The 27,500-nt window shown below is 47.1% G+C and overlaps 1 protein-coding gene across 2 annotated transcripts in view; it reads right to left on the reverse strand.

Moving 5' to 3' along the window:
* The window catches only part of LOC100136308 (atrial natriuretic peptide receptor 3), an 88,187-nt gene that overhangs the window by 17,266 nt on the left and 43,421 nt on the right, over nucleotides 1-27,500 (reverse strand). For both annotated transcript variants that reach the window (XM_036936535.2, XM_036936534.2), the window contains exons 4-5: nucleotides 8,476-8,611; nucleotides 522-616 (exon numbers count right to left, since the gene is read on the reverse strand). In XM_036936535.2, coding sequence (XP_036792430.2) covers nucleotides 522-616; nucleotides 8,476-8,611 — 231 coding nt within the window. The remainder of the gene's footprint in view (nucleotides 1-521; nucleotides 617-8,475; nucleotides 8,612-27,500) is intronic.

The raw sequence follows: 27,500 nt of genomic DNA on the forward strand, positions 1-27,500 counted from the left end.
CCAGCTTTGATGCACCTGTACTGACCTCACCTTCTGGATGATAGCGGGGTGAACAGGCAGTGGCTCGGGTGGTTGTTGTCCTTGATGATCTTTATGGCCTTCCTGTGACATCGTGGTGGTGTAGGTGTCCTGGAGGGCAGGTAGTTTGCCCCCGGTGCTGCGTTGTGCAGACCTCACTACCCTCTGGAGAGCCTTACGGTTGTGGGCGGAGCAGTTGCCGTACCAGGCGGTGATACAGCCCGACAGGATGCTCTCGATTGTGCATCTGTAGAAGTTTGTGAGTGCTTTTGGTGACAAGCCAAATTTCTTCAGCCTCCTGAGGTTGAAGAGGCGCTGCTGCGCCTTCTTCACAACGCTGTCTGTGTGGGTGGACCAATTCAGTTTGTCCGTGATGTGTACGCCGAGGAACTTAAAACTTACTACCCTCTCCACGACTGTCCCGTCGACGTGGACACCACTCTCAGATGCTTACTGAATAAGGGCCCTGATGTAGGAGGGTTGGTGTTAGGTTCTGTTCTTACCTCATAGGTGCCTGCCTCGGTGTTTGTCATGCTCATCACAGAGAAGTCTCCGTATCTGTCTCCGTTGAAGTCCATAGACACCTGGCCTGCGATGCCTGCCCAGCGACCAGAGGACCAGCGGCATGCAAAGAATGGCAGAATTAATTAGCAAGAGCCCAACATTCCAAGGAAAACAGAGAGCAGAGAGCGGAGTGGAGAAATTCCAGCACCGGCCAATATAACAGGAAATCCCATCTCTCCTCCCGCCGTTTGTGTTGGCAGGCCCTCCAAGATTTGTAATTTCATCCCTACGGCTGTGTTCCCAAAAATTGTTGGCATTTTTAACATATTATTTATTTTAACAAGAAAATATGACCCTGTTCTTGACGATTCCTGCTGAACAAAACACTGTTACTTCACGTTGAGAGCTGGCAACGCATTGGCTTTTTAACCAGTTTGGCGAGAGGGGACATCCGTTCTGTAACGGGGACTCTAATCACAGCAGATGAAAGGTCTTGTTCTCCGTGTTGACTCTGCCTCATTCTTTAACTGGAGTTATCTGGAGGACATTATTCTGCAACTGGAGTCTGTCACCATACTGTTTGTTGGATGTACAGAGGACGTATGGTGAATAGACAGGGGTCTGTAGTGGTGAATAGACAGGGGTCTGTAGTGGTGAAGAGACAGGGGTCTGTAGTGGTGAAGAGGCAGGGGTCTGTAGTGGTGAAGAGGCAGGGGGTCTGTAGTGGTGAAGAGGCAGGGGGTCTGTAGTGGTGAAGAGGCAGGGGTCTGTAGTGGTGAAGAGGCAGGGGGTCTGTAGTGGTGAAGAGGCAGGGGGTCTGTAGTGGTGAAGAGGCAGGGGTCTGTAGTGGTGAATAGACAGGGGTCTGTAGTGGTGAATAGACAGGGGTCTGTAGTGGTGAAGAGACAGGGGTCTGTAGTGGTGAAGAGGCAGGGGTCTGTAGTGGTGAAGAGGCAGGGGGTCTGTAGTGGTGAAGAGGCAGGGGTCTGTAGTGGTGAAGAGGCAGGGGTCTGTAGTGGTGAAGAGGCAGGGGGTCTGTAGTGGTGAAGAGGCAGGGGTCTGTAGTGGTGAATAGACAGGGGTCTGTAGTGGTGAATAGACAGGGGTCTGTAGTGGTGAATAGACAGGGGTCTGTAGTGGTGAAGAGACAGGGGTCTGTAGTGGTGAATGGACAGGGGTCTGTAGTGGTGAATAGACAGGGGTCTGTAGTGGTGAAGAGGCAGGGGGTCTGTAGTGGTGAAGAGGCAGGGGTCTGTAGTGGTGAATAGACAGGGGTCTGTAGTGGTGAATAGACAGGGGTCTGTAGTGGTGAATAGACAGGGGTCTGTAGTGGTGAAGAGACAGGGGTCTGTAGTGGTGAATGGACAGGGGTCTGTAGCAGCCTACTTGGTGTGTGAACTGCTGCCTGCTCATAACTTGCAGATAGTTGTTGACACATCAACCAGGATCAAAGGAACCAGGATCAAAGGGGAGGGCAATTTTCACTCTCATAGGCAATCAGCAATTAGTAGAGGGAGGTGTGCTCTCCACCTATGCTAGGCAATTAGCAATTGGTAGAGGGAGGTGTGCTCTCCACCAATGCTAGCCAATCATCAATTAGTAGAGGGAGGTGTGCTCTCCACCTATGCTAGGCAATTAGCAATTAGTAGAGGGAGGTGTGCTCTCCACCTATGCTAGACAATTAGCAATTAGTTCAGTGAGGTCATTACGAGCTTACAGAATAGGGCTGCGGGCAGCTGAGCGATAATGGAGGGAAAAGAAACTTCCGGAGGCCTTTTCATCCTTTCACTCCCTCCTCTTCCTCTGTATCCACTGTTAAAGCCTCTTTCTATCACTCTACATTTCAAGCTTCTGCCTCTAAACCTAGGAAACTCTTTTCCACCTTCTCCTCCCTCCTTAATTCTCCTCCCCCCCTTCCTCCCTCTCTGAGGACAACTTTGTCAACCCCTTTGAAAAACAGGTTGACGACATCCGCTACTCATTCACTCATTCATGCCTATTTAGTCCACTGGTCCCCCTCATTCACTCAGCCTATTGAGTCCACTGGTCCCCCTCATTCACTCAGCCTATTGAGTCCACTGGTCCTACTCATTCACTCAGCCTATTGAGTCCACTGGTCCCCCTCATTCACTCAGCCTATTGAGTCCACTGGTCCCACTCTTTCACTCAGCCTATTGAGTCCACTGGTCCCACTCTTTCACTCAGCCTATTGAGTCCACTGGTCCTACTCATTCACTCAGCCTATTGAGTCCACTGGTCCCACTCATTCACTCAGCCTATTGAGTCCACTGGTCCCACTCATTCACCCAGCCTATTGAGTCCACTGGTCCCACTCACACAGAACTACCCTACACCTTGACCTCTTTTTCCCCTCTCTCTCCAGATTAAATCCTTATGAGTAGTGAGGTCTGGCCGCCCGACAACCTGTTCGCTGCTCTATCAGATCCTCCTCTCCACCCTCTCAGGGCTGGGCGTCTCAGGCTCTATCAGATCCTCCTCTCCACCCTCTCAGGGCTGGGCATCTCAGGCTCTATCAGATCCTCCCCTCCATCCTCTGCCCTTGGTACTGCCGTAAGCCCTTCATACTGCCGTAAGCCCTTCATACTGCTGTAAGCCCTTCATACTGCCGTAAGCCCTTGGTACTGCCGTAAGCCCTTCATACTGCTGTAAGCCCTTCATACTGCCGTAAGCCCTTGGTACTGCTGTAAGCCCTTCATACTGCTGTAAGCCCTTCATACTGCTGTAAGCCCTTGGTACTGCCGTAAGCCCTTCATACTGCCGTAAGCCCTTGGTACTGCCGTAAGCCCTTCATACTGCTGTAAACCCTTCATACTGCTGTAAGCCCTTGGTACTGCCGTAAGCCCTTCATACTGCTGTAAGCCCTTCATACTGCCATAAGCCCTTGGTACTGCTGTAAGCCCTTCATACTGCTGTAAGCCCTTCATACTGCTGTAAGCCCTTCATACTGCTGTAAGCCCTTGGTACTGCCGTAAGCCCTTCATACTGCTGTAAGCCCTTGGTACTGCCGTAAGCCCTTCATACTGCTGTAAGCCCTTCATACTGCTGTAAGCCCTTCATACTGCTGTAAGCCCTTGGTACTGCCGTAAGCCCTTCATACTGCTGTAAGCCCTTGGTACTGCCGTAAGCCCTTCATACTGCTGTAAGCCCTTCATACTGCTGTAAGCCCTTCATACTGCTGTAAGCCCTTGGTACTGCCGTAAGCCCTTCATACTGCCGTAAGCCCTTGGTACTGCCGTAAGCCCTTCATACTGCTGTAAGCCCTTGGTACTGCTGTAAGCCCTTCATACTGCTGTAAGCCCTTCATACTGCCGTAAGCCCTTCATACTGCTGTAAGCCCTTCATACTGCCGTAAGCCCTTCATACTGCTGTAAGCCCTTCATACTGCTGTAAGCCCTTCATACTGCTGTAAGCCCTTCATACTGCTGTAAGCCCTTGGTACTGCCGTAAGCCCTTGGTACTGCCGTAAGCCCTTCATACTGCTGTAAGCCCTTCATACTGCTGTAAGCCCTTCATACTGCTGTAAGCCCTTGGTACTGCCGTAAGCCCTTGGTACTGCCGTAAGCCCTTCATACTGCTGTAAGCCCTTCATACTGCTGTAAGCCCTTCATACTGCTGTAAGCCCTTGGTACTGCCGTAAGCCCTTCATACTGCTGTAAGCCCTTCATACTGCTGTAAGCCCTTGGTACTGCCGTAAGCCCTTCATACTGCTGTAAGCCCTTCATACTGCTGTAAGCCCTTCATACTGCTGTAAGCCCTTGGTACTGCTGTAAGCCCTTGGTACTGCCGTAAGCCCTTGGTACTGCCGTAAGCCCTTGGTACTGCTGTACAGTGCACTGTCTGTGGTGTATTTTAACATCCTCTACAAGCTAAAGGAAATCCTTCTGGTTAACAGCTCAGGACAAAGCTGCACTGCGCTGAGCTAGCTGTGTTGCACGCCAAAGCCTTGTGTAATTGATAGTGATATCAATAATGCTATAAATGTTCCTTCTACAGCCATTAAAAATGAGTGGAGAATGCCAGAGGCTCAACTCGGGTTGACAACATTGGCCTAATTAAGGGTGATGATTGGTCCAGCTGGGAGCCAGGACAACTGAAGGAGATGGAATCTGAGCTCCGGTCTTAGATCTAAAATTCAGATCACATTCCAACAGTCTTACAGTCCTTGGATAATGATCTACACCTCAGTAAAAAACATCCTCAGAGGACATATGATGAGACAGCGAGAGGAGAGAGAGAGAGAGATGTATTTTTATTTATTTATATTTCACTTTGTTTATTATCTATTTCACTTGCTTTGGCATTTAAAAAAATATGTTTCCCATGCCAAAAAAGCCCTTAAATTGAATTGAATTGAGAAAGAGAGAGAGCGAGAGAGAGGTTGAATGCAGGCTGCTATGGCTCTGGAGGGAGGCCAATATGATAAGGATGGGAGGATAAGAATGGGGAAGAGATAAGGGAGAGTTTTAATAAGGACCAGCGGGAGGAGAGGTTTAATAAGGACCAGCGGGGAGGAGAGGTTTAATAAGGACCAGAGGGGAGGAGAGGTTTAATAAGGACCAGAGGGGAGGAGAGGTTTAATAAGGACCAGCGGGAGGAGAGGTTTAATAAGGACCAGCGGGGAGGAGAGGTTTAATAAGGACCAGCGGGGAGGAGAGGTTTAATAAGGACCAGAGGGGAGGAGAGGTTTAATAAGGACCAGAGGGGAGGAGAGGTTCAATAAGGACCAGCGGGAGGAGAGGTTTAATAAGGACCAGCGGGGAGGAGAGGTTTAATAAGGACCAGAGGGGAGGAGAGGTTTAATAAGGACCAGAGGGGAGGAGAGGTTTAATAAGGACCAGCGGGAGGAGAGGTTTAATAAGGACCAGAGGGGAGGAGAGGTTTAATAAGGACCAGAGGGGAGGAGAGGTTTAATAAGGACCAGCGGGAGGAGAGGTTTAATAAGGACCAGCGGGGAGGAGAGGTTTAATAAGGACCAGAGGGGAGGAGAGGTTTAATAAGGACCAGCGGGAGGAGAGGTTCAATAAGGACCAGCGGGAGGAGAGGTTTAATAAGGACCAGCGGGGAGGAGAGGTTTAATAAGGACCAGAGGGGAGGAGAGGTTTAATAAGGACCAGAGGGGAGGAGAGGTTTAATAAGGACCAGCGGGAGGAGAGGTTTAATAAGGACCAGCGGGGAGGAGAGGTTTAATAAGGACCAGAGGGGAGGAGAGGTTTAATAAGGACCAGAGGGCGGAGAGGTTTAATAAGGACCAGAGGGGAGGAGAGGTTTAATAAGGACCAGAGGGGAGGAGAGGTTTAATAAGGACCAGAGGGCGGAGAGGTTTAATAAGGACCAGAGGGCGGAGAGGTTTAATAAGGACCAGCGGGGAGGAGAGGTTTAATAAGGACCAGAGGGCGGAGAGGTTTAATAAGGACCAGAGGGGAGGAGAGGTTTAATAAGGACCAGAGGGGAGGAGAGGTTTAATAAGGACCAGAGGGGAGGAGAGGTTTAATAAGGACCAGCGGGAGGAGAGGTTCAATAAGGACCAGCGGGAGGAGAGGTTTAATAAGGACCAGCGGGGAGGAGAGGTTTAATAAGGACCAGAGGGGAGGAGAGGTTTAATAAGGACCAGAGGGGAGGAGAGGTTTAATAAGGACCAGCGGGAGGAGAGGTTTAATAAGGACCAGCGGGGAGGAGAGGTTTAATAAGGACCAGAGGGGAGGAGAGGTTTAATAAGGACCAGAGGGCGGAGAGGTTTAATAAGGACCAGAGGGGAGGAGAGGTTTAATAAGGACCAGAGGGGAGGAGAGGTTTAATAAGGACCAGAGGGCGGAGAGGTTTAATAAGGACCAGAGGGCGGAGAGGTTTAATAAGGACCAGCGGGGAGGAGAGGTTTAATAAGGACCAGAGGGCGGAGAGGTTTAATAAGGACCAGAGGGGAGGAGAGGTTTAATAAGGACCAGAGGGGAGGAGAGGTTTAATAAGGACCAGAGGGGAGGAGAGGTTTAATAAGGACCAGAGGGGAGGAGAGGTTTAATAAGGACCAGAGGGGAGGAGAGGTTTAATAAGGACCAGCGGGGAGGAGAGGTTTAATAAGGACCAGCAGGGAGGAGAGGTTTAATAAGGACCAGAGGGGAGGAGAGGTTTAATAAGGACCAGAGGGGAGGAGAGGTTTAATAAGGACCAGAGGGGAGGAGAGGTTTAATAAGGACCAGAGGGCGGAGAGGTTTAATAAGGACCAGCGGGGAGGAGAGGTTTAATAAGGACCAGCGGGGAGGAGAGGTTTAATAAGGACCAGAGGGCAGAGAGGTTTAATAAGGACCAGAGGGGAGGAGAGGTTTAATAAGGACCAGAGGGCGGAGAGGTTTAATAAGGACCAGAGGGCGGAGAGGTTTAATAAGGACCAGAGGGGAGGAGAGGTTTAATAAGGACCAGAGGGGAGGAGAGATTTAATAAGGACCAGAGGGGAGGAGAGGTTTAATAAGGACCAGAGGGGAGGAGAGGTTTAATAAGGACCAGAGGGGAGGAGAGGTTTAATAAGGACCAGAGGGGAGGAGAGGTTTAATAAGGACCAGAGGGGAGGAGAGGTTTAATAAGGACCAGAGGGGAGGAGAGGTTTAATAAGGACCAGCGGGGAGGAGAGGTTTAATAAGGACCAGCAGGGAGGAGAGGTTTAATAAGGACCAGAGGGGAGGAGAGGTTTAATAAGGACCAGAGGGGAGGAGAGGTTTAATAAGGACCAGAGGGGAGGAGAGGTTTAATAAGGACCAGAGGGCGGAGAGGTTTAATAAGGACCAGCGGGGAGGAGAGGTTTAATAAGGACCAGCGGGGAGGAGAGGTTTAATAAGGACCAGAGGGCAGAGAGGTTTAATAAGGACCAGAGGGGAGGAGAGGTTTAATAAGGACCAGAGGGCGGAGAGGTTTAATAAGGACCAGAGGGCGGAGAGGTTTAATAAGGACCAGAGGGGAGGAGAGGTTTAATAAGGACCAGAGGGGAGGAGAGGTTTAATAAGGACCAGAGGGCGGAGAGGTTTAATAAGGACCAGAGGGCGGAGAGGTTTAATAAGGACCAGCGGGGAGGAGAGGTTTAATAAGGACCAGAGGGCGGAGAGGTTTAATAAGGACCAGAGGGCGGAGAGGTTTAATAAGGACCAGAGGGGAGGAGAGGTTTAATAAGGACCAGAGGGGAGGAGAGGTTTAATAAGGACCAGAGGGCGGAGAGGTTTAATAAGGACCAGAGGGCAGAGAGGTTTAATAAGGACCAGCGGGGAGGAGAGGTTTAATAAGGACCAGCGGGGAGGAGAGGTTTAATAAGGACCAGAGGGGAGGAGAGGTTTAATAAGGACCAGAGGGGAGGAGAGGTTTAATAAGGACCAGCGGGGAGGAGAGGTTTAATAAGGACCAGAGGGGAGGAGAGGTTTAATAAGGACCAGAGGGGAGGAGAGGTTTAATAAGGACCAGAGGGGAGGAGAGGTTTAATAAGGACCAGAGGGGAGGAGAGGTTTAATAAGGACCAGCGGGGAGGAGAGGTTTAATAAGGACCAGAGGGCGGAGAGGTTTAATAAGGACCAGAGGGGAGGAGAGGTTTAATAAGGACCAGAGGGGAGGAGAGGTTTAATAAGGACCAGCGGGGAGGAGAGGTTTAATAAGGACCAGCGGGGAGGAGAGGTTTAATAAGGACCAGCGGGGAGGAGAGGTTTAATAAGGACCAGAGGGGAGGAGAGGTTTAATAAGGACCAGAGGGGAGGAGAGGTTTAATAAGGACCAGCGGGGAGGAGAGGTTTAATAAGGACCAGAGGGGAGGAGAGGTTTAATAAGGACCAGCGGGGAGGAAAGGTTTAATAAGGACCAGAGGGCAGAGAGGTTTAATAAGGACCAGCGGGGAGGAGAGGTTTAATAAGGACCAGAGGGGAGGAGAGATTTAATAAGGACCAGAGGGTTTTTGTTTTTTACCTTCAAATGTTCTGTTCCACATGCGATAGGTGATCTCTGCTCCGTCCTTCTTGGTGAGGCCGTTCCTGATGGCTTCGTGCAGCGCCAGGGCGTACAGCAGCAATGCATCATGGAACCCTTCCATAAACATGTTGATCTGGAGGAAAACAACAACAGGGATTAATCACCTGATCTCCTCCCGTCGTACTGTATCACAGAGTCTTGATCAACTTTCAGACACGCTTTTAACAACAGAGCCTTGCAGTTAGTCAATGGGTGTGTAGCCTTGAAAACTTTTGAAATGATGAACGAGGACCAAAAAAATTACCACATACAAATTATCTTAGATAGATGCTTCCCTCTTTGCTCAGAATGTGAAGGCCACTGGCAACAAAAATGTGTCCATTTATATAGTCACAGGACAACGCTGGTACTCGAGGCCTTCAAAATAAGTGGAGACAATAACCGCAAGCAATAATCAAAACAAAAGAAGAAACGGTTAATTGAACCCAATATCAACATTTTGAAATGGCCCTCGGTCTCTGGACTAAAGCCTGGGATTTGAATTGAAGAGAATGGTCCATAAGCCCCGAAAAATGATACCAAGCATCTGGAAAGGTCCTGTATGGAGGAATGGTCTAAGATCCATCCGAATGTGTTCTACAATCTCAAAAAAAAAAAAAACTGAGAAAGGTTCAGTGCTGTTATCCTCGCAAGTGGAGGGATCTAGAGTATTGACAGCAGGGGAGGGTTCTAGAGTATTGACAGCAGGGGAGGGTTCTAGAGTATTGACAGCAGGGGAGGGTTCTAGAGTATTGACAACAGGGGAGGGTTCTTGAGTATTGACAACAGGGGAGGGTTCTAGAGTATTGACAGCAGGGGAAGGTTCTGGAGTATTGACAACAGGTGAGGGTTCTAAAGTATTGACAACAGCGGAGGGTTCTAGAGTATTGACAACAGGGGAGGGTTCTAGAGTATTGACAGCAGGGGAAGGTTCTAGAGTAATGACAACAGGTGAGGGTTCTAGAGTACTGACAACAGTGGAGGGTTCTAGAGTATTGACAACAGGGAGGGTTCTAGAGTATTGACAGCAGTGGAAGGTTCTAGAGTATTGGCAACAGGTGAGGGTTCTAGAGAACTGACAACAGCGGAGGGTTCTAGAGTATTAAAAACGAGGGAGTGGGGTAGAGTATTGACAACAGGGGAGGGTTCTAGAGTATTTACAACAGGGGAGGATGCTAGAGTATTGACAACAGGGGAAGGTTCTAGAGTATTGACAACAAGGGAGGATGCTAGAGTATTGACAACAGCGGAGGGTTCTAGAGTATTGACAGCAGGGGAGGGTTCTAGAGTATTGACAACAGGGGAGGGTTCTAGAGTATTGACAGCAGGGGAAGGTTCTAGAGTATTGACAACAGGTGAGGGTTCTAAAGTATTGACAACAGCGGAGGGTTCTAGAGTATTGACAACAGGGGAGGGTTCTAGAGTATTGACAGCAGGGGAAGGTTCTAGAGTATTGACAACAGGTGAGGGTTCTAGAGTACTGACAACAGTGGAGGGTTCTAGAGTATTGACAACAGGGGAGGGTTCTAGAGTATTGACAGCAGGGGAAGGTTCTAGAGTATTGACAACAGGTGAGGGTTCTAGAGTATTGACAACAAGGGAGGATGCTAGAGTATTGACAACAGCGGAGGGTTCTAGAGTATTGACAGCAGGGGAAGGTTCTAGAGTATTGACAACAGGTGAGGGTTCTAGAGTACTGACAAAAGTGGAGGGTTCTAGAGTATTGACAACAGGGGAGGGTTCTAGAGTATTAAAAACGAGGGAGTGGGGTAGAGTATTGACAACAGGGGAGGGTTCTAGAGTATTTACAACAGGGGAGGATGCTAGAGTATTGACAACAGGGGAAGGTTCTAGAGTATTGACAACAAGGGAGGATGCTAGAGTATTGACAACAGCGGAGGGTTCTAGAGTATTGACAGCAGGGGAAGGTTCTAGAGTATTGACAACAGGTGAGGGTTCTAGAGTACTGACAACAGTGGAGGGTTCTAGAGTATTGACAACAGGGGAGGGTTCTAGAGTATTGACAGCAGGGGAAGGTTCTAGAGTATTGACAACAGGTGAGGGTTCTAGAGAACTGACAACAGCGGAGGGTTCTAGAGTATTAAAAACGAGGGAGTGGGGTAGAGTATTGACAACAGGGGAGGGTTCTAGAGTATTTACAACAGGGGAGGATGCTAGAGTATTGACAACAGGGGAAGGTTCTAGAGTATTGACAACAGGTGAGGGTTCTAGAGAACTGACAACAGCGGAGGGTTCTAGAGTATTAAAAACGAGGGAGTGGGGTAGAGTATTGACAACAGGGGAGGGTTCTAGAGTATTTACAACAGGGGAGGATGCTAGGGTATTGACAACAGGGGAAGGTTCTAGAGTATTGACAACAAGGGAGGATGCTAGAGTATTGACAACAGCGGAGGGTTCTAGAGTATTGACAGCAGGGGAAGGTTCTAGAGTATTGACAACAGGTGAGGGTTCTAGAGTACTGACAACAGTGGAGGGTTCTAGAGTATTGACAACAGGGGAGGGTTCTAGAGTATTGACAGCAGGGGAAGGTTCTAGAGTATTGACAACAGGTGAGGGTTCTAGAGTATTGACAACAAGGGAGGATGCTAGACTATTGACAACAGCAGAGGGTTCTAGAGTATTGACAGCAGGGGAAGGTTCTAGAGTATTGACAACAGGTGAGGGTTCTAGAGTACTGACAACAGTGGAGGGTTCTAGAGTATTGACAACAGGGGAGGGTTCTAGAGTATTAAAAACGAGGGAGTGGGGTAGAGTATTGACAACAGGGGAGGGTTCTAGAGTATTTACAACAGGGGAGGATGCTAGAGTATTGACAACAGGGGAAGGTTCTAGAGTATTGACAACAAGGGAGGATGCTAGAGTATTGACAACAGCGGAGGGTTCTAGAGTATTGACAGCAGGGGAAGGTTCTAGAGTATTGACAACAGGTGAGGGTTCTAGAGTATTGACAACAGGGGAGGGTTCTAAAGTATTGACAGCAGGGGAAGGTTCTAGAGTATTGACAACAGGTGAGGGTTCTAGAGAACTGACAACAGCGGAGGGTTCTAGAGTATTAAAAACGAGGGAGTGGGGTAGAGTATTGACAATAGGGGAGGGTTCTAGAGTATTTACAACAGGGGAGGATGCTAGAGTATTGACAACAGGGGAAGGTTCTAGAGTATTGACAACAGGTGAGGGTTCTAGAGAACTGACAACAGCGGAGGGTTCTAGAGTATTAAAAACGAGGGAGTGGGGTAGAGTATTGACAACAGGGGAGGGTTCTAGAGTATTTACAACAGGGGAGGATGCTAGGGTATTGACAACAGGGGAAGGTTCTAGAGTATTGACAACAAGGGAGGATGCTAGAGTATTGACAACAGCGGAGGGTTCTAGAGTATTGACAACAGGGGAGGATGCTAATGTATTGACAACAGGGGAGGGTTCTAGAGTATTGACAACAGGAGAGGATGCTAGAGTATTGACAACAGGGGATGATGCTAGAGTATTGACAACAAGAGAGGGTTCTAGAGTATTGACAACAGGGGAGGGTTCTAGAGTATTGACAACAGCGGAGGGTTCTAGAGTCTTGACAACAAGGGAGGGTTCTAGAGTATTAACAACAGGGGAGGGTTCTAGAATATTGACAACAGGGGAGGGTTCTAGAGTATTAACAACAGGGAAGGGTTCTAGAGTCTTGACAATAGGGAAGGGTTCTAGAATATTGACAACAGGGGAGGGTTCTAGAATCTTGACAACAGGAGAGGGTGTCAGGTTGGATGGGGAGTGTCGCTGTACAGATGTTTTCAGGTCTCCCCAGAGCTGGGTGATTGAAATATGAATGACAGTCATCCAATATGCTGTAATAGAAATAAGGCCGTGTTCATAAAAAATATATATATATGTATCATGCTCCCTCATCTTAAATGGCATTGACCGCCACTGAAACCTAGGCTACTATAGTTTGCTTCAGAATGGATCAGGTCAGCATTTTGTTTCTGCAAAAAATATTCTGTAAAATTCTTAGCTCGATATTTGTGTATTTTTGGGAAACGAGCAAATTCCCTTACCTTTATTGAAACGATTTGACCATATATTTGGAGGGAGGAAAGTACGTTTACTTGTGTTGTCAGCATTGAGAAAGCAAACGCTCTCTAAAATATGAAACCACAGGCCTCGGTATGTAGTATCAGCCTCTCTTCTTCCCCCGCCAGCGATGGGCAGCAGAGCGAGTAAAACATACATAAATGAATAGATTGTTTAAAAATAGTTGGTTGTTAGCTGTATCAGCCTGTTCCCTGCCGCCGCGGGGCTGCTAATCGGCTGCTGAAGGTGAATGGAAATACACAGCCATCACCTCGGCTGGTACATGTACTGAGTTCCCCCTGAGTAGCAGTCCTCTGCAGCGCACAGATTACTTCCTGTTTAGGTTGGGCACTGGATAGATTGATAGAGAAGACATGGAATGGAACAATGATCCCAATCAGAACGTGATCAACTATTAGTGTCAGACTAACAGGATCCTCAGCTCTTAGGGGGTATCAACTATTAGTGTCAGACTAACAGGATCCACAGCTCTTAGGGGGTATCAACTATTAGTGTAAGACTAACAGGATCCACAGCTCAAAGGGTGTCAGTCAAACAGTATCCACAGCTCTTAGGGTGTATCAACTATTAGTGTCAGACTAACAGGATCCACAGCTCTTAGGGGGTATCAACTATTAGTGTCAGACTAACAGGATCCACAGCTCTTAGGGGGTATCAACTATTAGTGTCAGACTAACAGGATCCACAGCTCTTAGGGGGTATCAACTATTAGTGTCAGACTAACAGGATCCACAGCTCTTAGGGTGTATTAACTATTAGTGTCAGTCTAACAGGATCCACAGCTCTTAGGGTGTCAGTTTAACAGGATCCACAGCTCTTAGGGGGTATCAACTATTAGTGTCAGTCTAACAGGATCCACAGCTCTCAGGGTGTCAGTTTAACAGTATCAACAGCTCTTAGGGGGTATCAACTATTAGTGTCAGACTAACAGGATCCACAGCTCAAAGGGTGTCAACTATTAGTGTCAGTCTAACAGTATCCACAGCTCAAAGGGTGTCAGTCTAACAGCTCTTAGGGTGTATTAACTATTAGTGTCAGTCTAACAGGATCCACAGCTCTTAGGGTGTCAGTTTAACAGGATCCACAGCTCTTAGGGGGTATCAACTATTAGTGTCAGTCTAACAGGATCCACAGCTCTTAGGGTGTATTAACTATTAGTGTCAGTCTAACAGGATCCACAGCTCTTAGGGTGTCAGTTTAACAGGATACACAGCTCTTAGGGGGTATCAACTATTAGTGTCAGTCTAACAGTATCCACAGCTCAAAGGGTGTCAGTCTAACAGCTCTTAGGGTGTATTAACTATTAGTGTCAGTCTAACAGGATCCACAGCTCTTAGGGTGTCAGTTTAACAGGATCCACAGCTCTTAGGGGGTATCAACTATTAGTGTCAGTCTAACAGGATCCACAGCTCTCAGGGTGTCAGTTTAACAGTATCAACAGCTCTTAGGGGGTATCAACTATTAGTGTCAGACTAACAGGATCCACAGCTCAAAGGGTGTCAGTCAAACAGTATCCACAGCTCTTAGGGTGTATCAACTATTAGTGTCAGACTAACACGATCCACAGCTCTTAGGGGGTATCAACTATTAGTGTCAGACTAACAGGATCCACAGCTCTCAGGGGGTATCAACTATTAGTGTCAGTCTAACAGTATCCACAGCTCAAAGGGTGTCAGTCTAACAGCTCTTAGGGTGTATTAACTATTAGTGTCAGTCTAACAGGATCCACAGCTCTTAGGGTGTCAGTTTAACAGGATCCACAGCTCTTAGGGGGTATCAACTATTAGTGTCAGTCTAACAGTATCCACAGCTCAAAGGGTGTCAGTCTAACAGCTCTTAGGGTGTATTAACTATTAGTGTCAGTCTAACAGGATCCACAGCTCTTACGGTGTCAGTTTAACAGGATCCACAGCTCTTAGGGGGTATCAACTATTAGTGTCAGACTAACAGGATCCACAGCTCTTAGGGTGTCAGTCTAACAGGATCCACAGCTCTTAGGGTATCAACTGTTAGTGTCAGTCTAACAGGATCCACAGCTCTTAGGGTGTATCAACTATTAGTGCCAGTCTAACAGTATCCACAGCTCTTAGGGTGTATCAACTATTAGTGCCAGTCTAACAGTATCCACAGCTCTTAGGGCATCACCACAGGCAACATGCATATAATTGGCTAGTCGGCCCGAGGGATGAAGATCAGTGTACAGAACGTTCCTCCCGAGAAGAAATCCATTCAGTGATGGTTGATTAATTAATTTTGAATGAGGAAACCGACGACGGGTAGGTAGTTGTTGTAAGCTCATCTGGCCAATGGAAATCAGTCAGACGGAGAACGTTCAGACCCAAATTGCGTTGAGTTAGTAGTTGATTCTTGTAAGGACGTTATTAAGACACGTACAGTAAATGTGTGTTGTTTTATTTAGAGACTGAGTGGAACCCACGGTCACGTGTTTTGGAAAAGTGATCACTATGTTAGAAAATGAAAAGGCGAGCTGAACGTTGGTAACTTCGTGAATCGTATAGCCTAGACCACATGGGAGCATGGCGGTGCCCCATTGGAACAGGTCTTTGACAGGATCACGCAGGGATATCAGGAGTACTCAATGACTCAAGCAGGGATATCAGGAGTACTCAGTGACTCACGCAGGGATATCAGGAGTACTCAGTGACTCACGCAGGGATATCAGGAATACTCAGTGACTCACGCAGGGATATCAGGAGTACTCAGTGACTCAAGCAGGGATATCAGGAGTACTCAGTGACTCACGCAGGGATATACGCAGGGATGTACATAGTCTATTGGTAAATAGCCCACCCATTTTCACCTACCTCATCCCCATACTGTTTTTATTTATTTATTTTTATTTTTCTGCTCTTTTGCACACCAATATCTCTACCTGTACATAACCATCTGATCATTTATCACTCCAGTGTTAATCTGCATAATTGTAATTATTTGCCTACCTCATGCCTTTTGCACACAATGTATATATAGACTCCCCTTTTTTTCTACTGTGTTATTGACTTGTTAATTGTTTACTCCATGTGTAACTCTGTGTTGTCTGTTCACACTGCTATGCCTTATCTTGGCCAGGTCGCAGTTGCAAATGAGAACTTGTTCTCAACTAGCCTACCTGGTTAAATAAAGGTGAAATAAAAAAAATAAAAAAATAAAATATCAGGAGTACTCAGTGACTCAAGCAGGGATATCAGGAATACTCAGTGACTCACGCAGGGATATCAGGAGTACTCAGTGACTCACGCAGGGATATCAGGAGTACTCAGTGACTCAAGCAGGGATATCAGGAGTACTCAGTTACTCACGCAGGGATATCAGGAGTACTCAGTGAATCAAGCAGGGATATCAGGAGTACTCAGTTACTCACGCAGGGATATCAGGAGTACTCAGTGACTCACTGTGTCTTAAGTGGCAGGGTAAACCTTTCAACATTTCTGTTGGTTTCATGGTTTCTTGTGAAAACAAATATGGGCCAAATTGTTTGTTTAGCTAGAGACTGTGTGTGGACTAACTCATTATTTACACTGTCTGGTACTTAGGCTGCAAATGGCCGGAGAACAGATGATTTTCTGTGTGGTATTATGATTGTTATGGTAAACAGATGGAGGTCTGTTTACACCAGGATAAAACGGGGTCAAGCGGCCTCATATACGCTGGAAATATTGGACCCCTTGTTAAAGATCAGCAAAAAAAGACTGTATTAAATGAATAATACAAAACACTGAGCTGCTAAAAATGGTTTGAATTATATTATTTTATGCTGATACAATTGCATAGAGTTAGAGATTTTGAAACGTCTCCTCTGTGTAAAGGTGAGACTCTCACCTACATGTCTGTTGTTTCGCTCTAGAATGGCCACAGGCCTCAGAAGACTCGTCTGAAGGTTCCCCGGTGCGAGTCGAATACATTTATGGGAGCACAGTGCATCCCGAAAGTATTCAGACCCCTTGACTTTTTCCACATTTTGTTACGTTACAGCCTTATTTATAAGATTGATTAAATCATTCCCCCCCCCCCCCCCCCCCTCATCAATCTACACACAGTACCCCATAATGACATCACAGTACCCCATAATGACATCACAGTACCCCATAATGACATCACAGTACCCCATAATGACATCACAGTACCCCATAATGACATCACAGTACCCCATAATGACATCACAGTACCCCATAATGACATCACAGTACCCCATAATGACATCACAGTACCCCATAATGACAAAGCAAAAACGGGCCAAAAAAATCAAAAACAGAAATACCTGATTTACATAAGTATTCAGACCCTTTGCTGTGAGACTTGAAATTGAGCTCAGGTGCATCCTGTTTCCATTGATCATCCTTGAGATGTTTCTACAACTTGATTCGAGTCCACCTGTGGTAAATTCAATTGATTGGACATGATTTTGGAAAGGCAGACACCTGTCTATATAAGGTCCCACAGTTGACAGTGCACGTCAGAGCAGAAACCGAGCCATGAGATGGAAGGCATTGTCTGTAGAGCTCCGAGACAGGATTGTGTCGAGGCACAGATCACTAGCACAATAAGAAATACTTGTCGACAGACTTGTGACGTCATCAGGGCAGTGATTGTGATAGTGTCCTCTATTTCTTCCTCTTGGCTCAATGCTGGAGCGTCCCGGCCCTCAGTCTACTTCAGCCCCACAGGAACCAACTTTGGGTACTGCCACTAAAAGTAGCAACCACATGTTAACTTCTTCACACTGGTGAAAAGTCACACAACACTAGCCTAGTCTTGCCTCATCTTAAGGACATCCTTGGTTCTGAAGCCAGTCAACCAGGTGAGAGAAAATGGAATTAGCCTGATCCTAGATATGTTGTGCTGTCAATGACTATCAGAGTTGGCAAGACAACACAAACAGATCTGGGACCAGGCTAGAGTTGAATAGCAACGGGCTAGAAGAATAAGACAATACAGTGTTTGATATGCCAGTACGGCCATGCAGGTCTGGTCTGTTGGTGGCAACCTCTACCAACCATTGTCTCTCAACAGGACCGTGTGGATGGTGAAATCTACTGGGAGCAGGAAGCTGAAAGAAGAGACAAAGGAAAAAGCTATCTCCCTCCAACTGCAGGCCACCCCCCCCCCCCCCTCCCCCTTGTCCTCCAGTCGCCCACAGGCCAACCCCCCCCCCCTTGTCCTCCAATCGCCCACAGCAGACCAACCCCCCCCTTGTCCTCCAATCGCCCACAGCAGGCCAACCCCCCCTTGTCCTCCAATCGCCCACAGCAGGCCAACCCCCCCCCCCCCCCCTATTCCTCTACCCTCAACAATCTATTACTGATGTCCTTCCTCTACCCTCAACCATATATTACTAATGTCCTTACTCTACCCTCAACCTCTCTCATCTATTACTGATGTCCTTCCTCTACCCACAACCATCTATTACTGATGTCCTTCCTCTACCCTCAACCTCTCTCATCTATTACTGATGTCCTTCCTCTACCCTCAACCATCTATTACTGATGTCCTTCCTCTACCCTCAACCTCTCTCATCTATTACTGATGTCCTTCCTCTACCCTCAACCATCTATTACTGATGTCCTTCCTCTACCCTCAACCTCTCTCATCTATTACTGATGTCCTTCCTCTACCCTCAACCTCTCCCATCTACAGTGCCTTGCGAAAGTATTCGGCCCCCTTGAACTTTGTGACCTTTTGCCACATTTCAGGCTTCAAACATAAAGATATAAAACTGTATTTTTTTGTGAAGAATCAACAACAAGTGGGACACAATCATGAAGTGGAACGACATTTATTGGATATTTCAAACTTGTTTAACAAATCAAAAACTGAAAAATTGGGCGTGCAAAATTATTCAGCCCCCTTAAGTTAATACTTTGTAGCGCCACCTTTTGCAGCGATTACAGCTGTAAGTCGCTTGGGGTATGTCTCTATCAGTTTTGCACATCGAGAGACTGAATTTTTTTCCCATTCCTCCTTGCAAAACAGCTCGAGCTCAGTGAGGTTGGATGGAGAGCATTTGTGAACAGCAGTTTTCAGTTCTTTCCACAGATTCTCGATTGGATTCAGGTCTGGACTTTGACTTGGCCATTCTAACACCTGGATATGTTTATTTTTGAACCATTCCATTGTAGATTTTGCTTTATGTTTTGGATCATTGTCTTGTTGGAAGACAAATCTCCGTCCCAGTCTCAGGTCTTTTGCAGACTCCATCAGGTTTTCTTCCAGAATGGTCCTGTATTTGGCTCCATCCATCTTCCCATCAATTTTAACCATCTTCCCTGTCCCTGCTGAAGAAAAGCAGGCCCAAACCATGATGCTGCAACCACCATGTTTGACAGTGGGGATGGTGTGTTCAGCTGTGTTGCTTTTACGCCAAACATAACGTTTTGCATTGTTGCCAAAAAGTTCAATTTTGGTTTCATCTGACCAGAGCACCTTCTTCCACATGTTTGGTGTGTCTCCCAGGTGGCTTGTGGCAAACTTTAAACAACACTTTTTATGGATATCTTTAAGAAATGGCTTTCTTCTTGCCACTCTTCCATAAAGGCCAGATTTGTGCAATATACAACTGTTGAGTCTCCCACCTCAGCTGTAGATCTCTGCAGTTCATCCAGAGTGATCATGGGCCTCTTGGCTGCATCTCTGATCAGTCTTCTCCTTGTATGAGCTGAAAGTTTAGAGGGACGGCCAGGTCTTGGTAGATTTGCAGTGGTCTGATACTCCTTCCATTACAATATTATCACTTGCACAGTGCTCCTTGGGATGTTTAAAGCTTGGGAAATCTTTTTGTATCCAAATCCGGCTTTAAACTTCACAACAGTATCTCGGACCTGCCTGGTGTGTTCCTTGTTCTTCATGATGCTCTCTGCGCTTTTAACGGACTTCTGAGACTATCACAGTGCAGGTGCATTTATACGGAGACTTGATTACACACAGGTGGATTGTATTTATCATTAGTCATTTAGGTCAACATTGGATCATTCAGAGATCCTCACTGAACTTCTGGAGAGAGTTTGCTGCACTGAAAGTAAAGGGGCTGAATAATTTTGCACGCCCAATTTTTCAGTTTTTGATTTGTTAAAAAAGTTTGAAATATCCAATAAATGTCGTTCCACTTCATGATTGTGTCCCACTTGTTGATTCTTTACAAAAAAAAGACAGTTTTATATCTTTATGTTTGAAGCCTGAAATGTGACAAAAGGTCGCAAAGTTCAAGGGGGCCGAATACTTCCACAAGGCACTGTATTTCTGATGTCCTTCCTATAACCTCCCTGTTACGCACACCTCTATGAAGAGGGAATGCAACACCCTGCTACAACTAAACTCTCCGTGAAGCGAAAAAGGTATGGACTGTAGGTGCGAGTAAGGATGACAACAGGCAGAATGTGGTACCGTTTACAAGGACTTTATTCCTTTACACGGTAATATGGGGAAAAGGGGCTGGACGGAACCAAAGCAAAGAAAGTAAATCTCAAAGCCCCTCCTACTGAGGATGGTAGCTGACCCTATAGCCACTCCTACTGAGGATGGTAGCTGACTCTATAGCCACTCCTACTGAGGATGGTAGCTGACTCTATAGCCACTCCTACTGGGGATGGTAGCTGACTCTATAGCCACTCCTACTGAGGATGGTAGCTGACTCTATAGCCACTCCTACTGAGGATGGTAGCTGACTCTATAGCCACTCCTACTGAGGATGGTAGGTGACTCTATAGCCACTCCTACTGAGGACGGTAGCTGACTCTATAGCCACTCCTACTGGGGATGGTAGCTGACTCTATAGCCACTCCTACTGAGGATGGTAGCTGACTCTACAGCCACTCCTACTGGGGATGGTAGCTGACTCTATAGCCACTCCTACTGACTCTATAGCCACTCCTACTGAGGATGGTAGCTGACTCTATAGCCACTCCTACTGAGGATGGTAGCTGACTCTATAGCCACTCCTACTGACACTATAGCCACTCCTACTGAGGATGGTAGCTGACTCTATAGCCACTCCTACTGGGGAAGGTAGCTGACTCTATAGCCACTCCTACTGAGGATGGTAGCTGACCCTATAGCCACTCCTACTGAGGATGGTAGCTGACTCTATAGCCACTCCTACTGGGGATGGTAGCTGACTCTATAGCCACTCCTACTGAGGATGGTAGCTGACTCTATAGCCACTCCTACTGAGGATGGTAGCTGACTCTATAGCCACTCCTACTGAGGATGGTAGGTGACTCTATAGCCACTCCTACTGAGGACGGTAGCTGACTCTATAGCCACTCCTACTGGGGATGGTAGCTGACTCTATAGCCACTCCTACTGAGGATGGTAGCTGACCCTATAGCCACTCCTACTGATGATGGTAGCTGACTCTATAGCCACTCCTACTGGGGATGGTAGCTGACTCTATAGCCTCTCCTACTGACTCTATAGCCACTCCTACTGAGGATGGTAGCTGACTCTATAGCCACTCCTACTGAGGATGGTAGCTGACTCTATAGCCACTCCTACTGACTCTATAGCCACTCCTACTGAGGATGGTAGCTGACTCTATAGCCACTCCTACTGGGGATGGTAGCTGACTCTATAGCCACTCCTACTGAGGATGGTAGCTGACTCTATAGCCACTCCTACTGAGGATGGTAGCTGACTCTATAGCCACTCCTACTGAGGATGGTAGCTGACTCTATAGCCACTCCTACTGAGGATGGTAGCTGACTCTATAGCCACTCATACTGAGGATGGTAGCTGACTCTATAGCCACACCTACTGAGGATGGTAGCTGACTCTATAGCCACTCCTACTGAGGACGGTAGCTGACTCTATAGCCACTCCTACTGAGGATGGTAGCTGACTCTATAGCCACTCCTACTGAGGATGGTAGCTGACTCTATAGCCACTCCTACTGAGGATGGTAGCTGACTCTATAGCCACTCCTACTGAGGATGGTAGCTGACTCTATAGTCACTCCTACTGACTCTATAGCCACTCTTACTGAGGATGGTAGCTGACTCTATAGCCACTCCTACTGAGGATGGTAGCTGACTCTATAGCCACTCCTACTGAGGATGGTAGCTGACCCTATAGCCACTCCTACTGAGGATGGTAGCTGACTCAAGCCACTCCTACTGAGGATGGTATCTGACCCTATAGCCACTCCTACTGAGGATGGTAGCTGACTCTATAGCCACTCCTATCTGTCATATCTTTTACCTGAGCCTAGAGGTCTCTGTCCTCAGGCCTGGAGGGAAGCCAACGTGATGAAGAGGCCTTTACTGGTTCTAACAGCAGATCTATCAGCTTGCTGCCAGCTCTTAGCAAATACAATTATATTTCTCTGTAAACAAATTAACAACAGACTTTCAGCATGCTTATTTATAGAGAAGGGCACTCAACATCGAGGAAAAACAAAGTTCCAAAGGCTGGGCCTAATATAGTGTATAAGAGGTCATACAATAAGTTTTGTAGTGATTCATATGTTGATGATCTAAAGAATATTTGTTGGCCTGTGGTGTGTAATGAGGAGCAACCAGACGCTGCACTTGACACATTTATGAAACTACTTATTCCAGTTACTAACAAGCACACATTAAGAAGATGACTAAAAACTGTTAAATCCCCGTGGATTGATGAGGAATTGAAAAATTGTATGGCTGAGAGTGATGAGGCAAAAGGTGAAGTCTGGCAGCCCAACTGACTGGCAAACGTACTGCAAATGAAGAAATCATGTGACTAAACTAAATAAAAATACAAATAAACTACACTATGAAACAAAAATAAATTATATAAAGAATAATAGTAGAAAGCTTTGAGGAACCTGAAATGAAATTTTGGGGAAAAAAGCCAATTCCGCTCCATCATTCATTGAATCAGATGGCTCATTCATCACAAAGCCCACTGATACAGGCACTGTTCCAAGGCCGTCATTGAAAATAAGAATGTGTTCTTAAAGAGGTTGCGTTGTGTATCCTGTCTGTTAAAGAGGTCCTGTCTGTTAAAGAGGTTGTGTTGTGTTGTGTATCCTGTCTGTTAAAGAGGTTGTGTATCCTGTCTGTTAAAGAGGTTGTGATGTGTTGTGTATCCTGTCTGTTAAAGAGGTTGTGTTGTGTATCTTGTCTGTTAAAGAGGTTGTGTATCCTGTCTGTTAAAGAGGTTGTGATGTGTTGTGTATCCTGTCTGTTAAAGAGGTTGTGTATCCTGTCTGTTAAAGAGGTTGTGATGTGTTGTGTATCCTGTCTGTTAAAGAGGTTGTGTTGTGTATCTTGTCTGTTAAAGAGGTTGTGTATCCTGTCTGTTAAAGAGGTTGTGTATCCTGTCTGTTAAAGAGGTTGTGATGTGTTGTGTATCCTGTCTGTTAAAGAGGTTGTGTTGTGTATCTTGTCTGTTAAAGAGGTTGTGTATCCTGTCTGTTAAAGAGGTTGTGTTGTGTATCCTGTCTGTTAAAGAGGTTGTGTATCCTGTCTGTTAAAGAGGTTGTGATGTGTTGTGTATCCTGTCTGTTAAAGAGGTTGTGTTGTGTATCTTGTCTGTTAAAGAGGTTGTGTATCCTGTCTGTTAAAGAGGTTGTGTATCCTGTCTGTTAAAGAGGTTGTGATGTGTTGTGTATCCTGTCTGTTAAAGAGGTTGTGTATCCTGTCTGTTAAAGAGGTTGTGATGTGTTGTGTATCCTGTCTGTTAAAGAGGTTGTGTTGTGTATCCTGTCTGTTAAAGAGGTTGTGTTGTGTATCCTGTCTGTTAAAGAGGTTGTGTTGTGTATCCTGTCTGTTAAAGAGGTTGTGTTGTGTATCCTGTCTGTTAAAGAGGTTGTGTATCCTGTCTGTTAAAGAGGTTGTGTATCCTATCTGTTAAAGAGGTTGTGTATCCTGTCTGTTAAAGAGGTTGTGTATCCTGTCTGTTAAAGAGGTTGTGTTGTGTTGTGTATCCTGTCTGTTAAAGAGGTTGTGATGGGTTGTGTATCCTGTCTGTTAAAGAGGTTGTGTATCCTGTCTGTTAAAGAGGTTGTGTATCCTGTCTGTTAAAGAGGTTGTGTATCCTGTCTGTTAAAGAGGTTGTGTTGTGTATCCTGTCTGTTAAAGAGGTTGTGTATCCTGTCTGTTAAAGAGGTTGTGTATCCTGTCTGTTAAAGAGGTTGTGTATCCTGTCTGTTAAAGAGGTTGTGTTGTGTATCCTGTCTGTTAAAGAGGTTGTGTATCCTGTCTGTTAAAGAGGTTGTGTTGTGTATCTTGTCTGTTAAAGAGGTTGTGTATCCTGTCTGTTAAAGAGGTTGTGTATCCTGTCTGTTAAAGAGGTTGTGATGTGTTGTGTATCCTGTCTGTTAAAGAGGTTGTGTTGTGTATCTTGTCTGTTAAAGAGGTTGTGTATCCTGTCTGTTAAAGAGGTTGTGTATCCTGTCTGTTAAAGAGGTTGTGTTGTGTATCCTGTCTGTTAAAGAGGGTATGTTGTGTATCCTGTCTGTTAAAGAGGTTGTGTATCCTGTCTGTTAAAGAGGTTGTGTATCCTATCTGTTAAAGAGGTTGTGTATCCTGTCTGTTAAAGAGGTTGTGTATCCTGTCTGTTAAAGAGGTTGTGTTGTGTTGTGTATCCTGTCTGTTAAAGAGGTTGTGTTGTGTTGTGTATCCTGTCTGTTAAAGAGGTTGTGTATCCTGTCTGTTAAAGAGGTTGTGTATCCTGTCTGTTAAAGAGGTTGTGATGTGTTGTGTATCCTGTCTGTTAAAGAGGTTGTGTTGTGTATCCTGTCTGTTAAAGAGGTTGTGTATCCTGTCTGTTAAAGAGGTTGTGTATCCTGTCTGTTAAAGAGGTTGTGTATCCTGTCTGTTAAAGAGGTTGTGTTGTGTATCCTGTCTGTTAAAGAGGTTGTGTTGTGTATCCTGTCTGTTAAAGAGGTTCTCTGTGACCACGGTGTTATTAACCCCAGGAGACAGGCCACGGTTGCCAGTTTCTCTCTGCATTCAGAGACAAAAGGAGAGTCCCAGGAGGCCTAACCCTTCCATTTATCTGCAGACTAATCAAGTATACTGGGATTTACAGGGGAATTAGTGAAGTGTACTGGGATTTACAGGGGAATTAGTGAAGTGTACTGGGATTTACAGGAGAATTAGTGACGTGTACTGGGATTCACAGGGGAATTAGTGATGTGTACTAGGATTCACAGGGGAAGTAGTGAAGTGTACTGGGATTTACAGGAGAATTAGTGACGTGTACTGGGATTCACAGGGGAATTAGTGACGTGTACTGGGATTCGCTGGGGGCCTAGTGAAGTGCGCTGGGATTCGCTGGGGGCCTCGTGAAGTGCACTGGGATTCGCTTGGGGCCTTGTGATGTGCACTGGGATTCGCTGGGGGCCTAGTGAAGTGTACTGGCATTCGCTGGGGGCATGGTGAAGTGCGCTGGGATTCGCTGGGGGCCTCGTGAAGTGCACTGGGATTCGCTTGGGGCCTTGTGATGTGCACTGGGATTCGCTGGGGGCCTAGTGAAGTGTACTGGGATTCGCTGGGGGCCTAGTGAAATGTACTGGGATTCGCTGGGGGCCTAGTGAAGTGTACTGGTATTCGCCGGGGGCCTAGTGAAGTGTACTGGAATTCGCTGGGGGCCTAGTGAAATGTACTGGGATTCGCCGGGGGCCTAGTGAAGCGTACTGGGATTCGCTGGGGGCCTAGTGAAATGTACTGCGATTCACTGGGGGCCTAGTGAAGTGCACTGGGATTCGCTGGGGGCATAGTGTAGTGTACTGGGATTCGCTGGGGGCCTAGTGAAATGTACTAGGATTCACTGGGGGCCTAGTGAAATGTACTGGGATTCGCTGGGGGCCTAGTGAAGTGTACTGGGATTCGCTGGGGGCCTAGTGAAGTGTACTGCGATTCGCTGGGGGCCTAGTGAAGTGTACTGCGATTCGCTGGGGACCTAGTGAAGTGTACTGGGATTCGCTGGTGGCCTCATGAAGTGCACTGGGATTCACTTGGGGCTTTGTGATGTGCACTGGGATTCGCTGGGGGCCTAGTGAAGTGTACTGGGATTCGCTGGGGGCCTAGTGAAATGTACTGGGATTCGCTGGGGGCCTAGTGAAGTGTACTGGGATTCGCTGGGGGCCTAGTGAAATGTACTGGGATTCACTGGGGGCCTAGTGAAATGTACTGGGATTCACTGGGGGCCTAGTGAAATGTACTGGGATTCGCCGGGGGCCTAGTGAAGTGTACTGGGATTCGCTGGGGGCCGAGTGAAGTGTACTGCGATTCGCTGGGGGCATAGTGAAATGTACTGGGATTCACTGGGGGCCTAGTGAAATGTACTGGGATTCGCCGGGGGCCTAGTGAAGCGTACTGGGACGCGCAGGGGGCCTAGTGAAGTGTACTGCGATTCGCTGGGGGCATAGTGAAATGTACTGGGATTCACTGGGGGCCTAGTGAAGTGTACTGGGATTCGCTGGGGGCATAGTGAAATGTACTGGGATTCACTGGGGGCCTAGTGAAGTCTACTGGGATTTGCTGGGGGACAAGTGAAGTGTACTGGGATTCGCTGGGGGCATAGTGTAGTGTACTGGGATTCGCTGGGGGCCTAGTGAGGTGTACTGGGATTCGCTGGGGGCCTAGCGAAATGTACTAGGATTCACTGGGGGCCTAGTGAAATGTACTGGGATTCGCTGGGGGCCTAGTGAAGTGTACTGGGATTCGCTCTGGGGGCCTAGTGAAGTGTACTGCGATTCGCTGGGGGTCTAGTGAAGTGTACTGCGATTCGCTGGGGACCTAGTGAAGTGTACAGGGATTCGCTGGGGGCCTAGTGAAGTGTACTGGGATTCGCTGGGGGACTAGCGAAGTGTACTGGGATTCGCTGGGGGCATAGCGAAGTGTACTGGGATTCGCTGGGGACCTAGTGAAGTGTACTGGGATTCGCTGGGGGCCTAGTGAAGTGTAGTTGGATTCGCTGGGGGCCTAGTGAAATGTACTGGGATTCACTGGGGGCCTAGTGAAGTCTACTGGGATTCGCTGGGGGCCTAGTGAAGTGTACTGGGATTCGCTGGGGACCTAGTGAAGTGTACTTGGATTCGCTGGGGGCCTAGTGAAATGTACTGGGATTCGCTGGGGGACAAGTAAAGTCTACTGGGATTCGCTGGCGGCCTAGTGAAGTGTACTTGCATTCGCAGGGGGCCTAGTGAAGTGTACTGGGATTCGCTGGGGGCCTAGTGAAATGTACTGGGATTCGCAGGGGGCCTCGTGAAGTGCACTGGGATTCGCAGGGGGTTCCACTCTGTCCATTTACTTTATTTAATGTATTATTCATGGTCTCTATTGCCTGCTTGACCATGTCTTGCTTCTTAATAATGGCACTTCCTGGTTTAAATAAAGATTAAATACATTTGAGGAATAACATTCAAAGCAGATCTGAAATTTTCCTGATTGTTTCCCCAGTCGATGGCCTAGCCCTCTGTGACACGCACATGCAGCCCCTGGCAAATCGTTTGATGGGACGAAAGCTATTCACTCCTTTGACGCAAGTCGACAGTTGGAGGTACGATTATAATGTGCTCTAACAGTCTGGCTGTCAAGAATGACAAAGTTTCTGTTAATATATCTAATTACTTCAAACTAATGTTGGCTCTGGGGATGGGGGGGGGGGGGGGGGGGGGGTTGCTTCAAGCACAAACCTGACAGCCTGCCTCTTCATGACGCACATTAGATGTTTGACACACATGCACGTGCAAGAACACAAACATAAGCACGTGCAGAGACATAAGCACATGCATGCACACACACTGCTGAAGCATCACAAAATCCATGCGGTGAATGAACAAGACAGGACTGTCTGTCTGCCTGCCTGTCTCTCTGTCTGCCGCCTGTCTGTCTGCCTGTCTCTCTGCCTGCCGCCTGTCTGTCTGTCTACCTGTCTGT

This window comes from Oncorhynchus mykiss, chromosome 11, assembly GCF_057628025.1.
Source record: "Oncorhynchus mykiss isolate SJ-2025 chromosome 11, ASM5762802v1, whole genome shotgun sequence".
Taxonomy (NCBI): domain Eukaryota; kingdom Metazoa; phylum Chordata; class Actinopteri; order Salmoniformes; family Salmonidae; genus Oncorhynchus; species Oncorhynchus mykiss.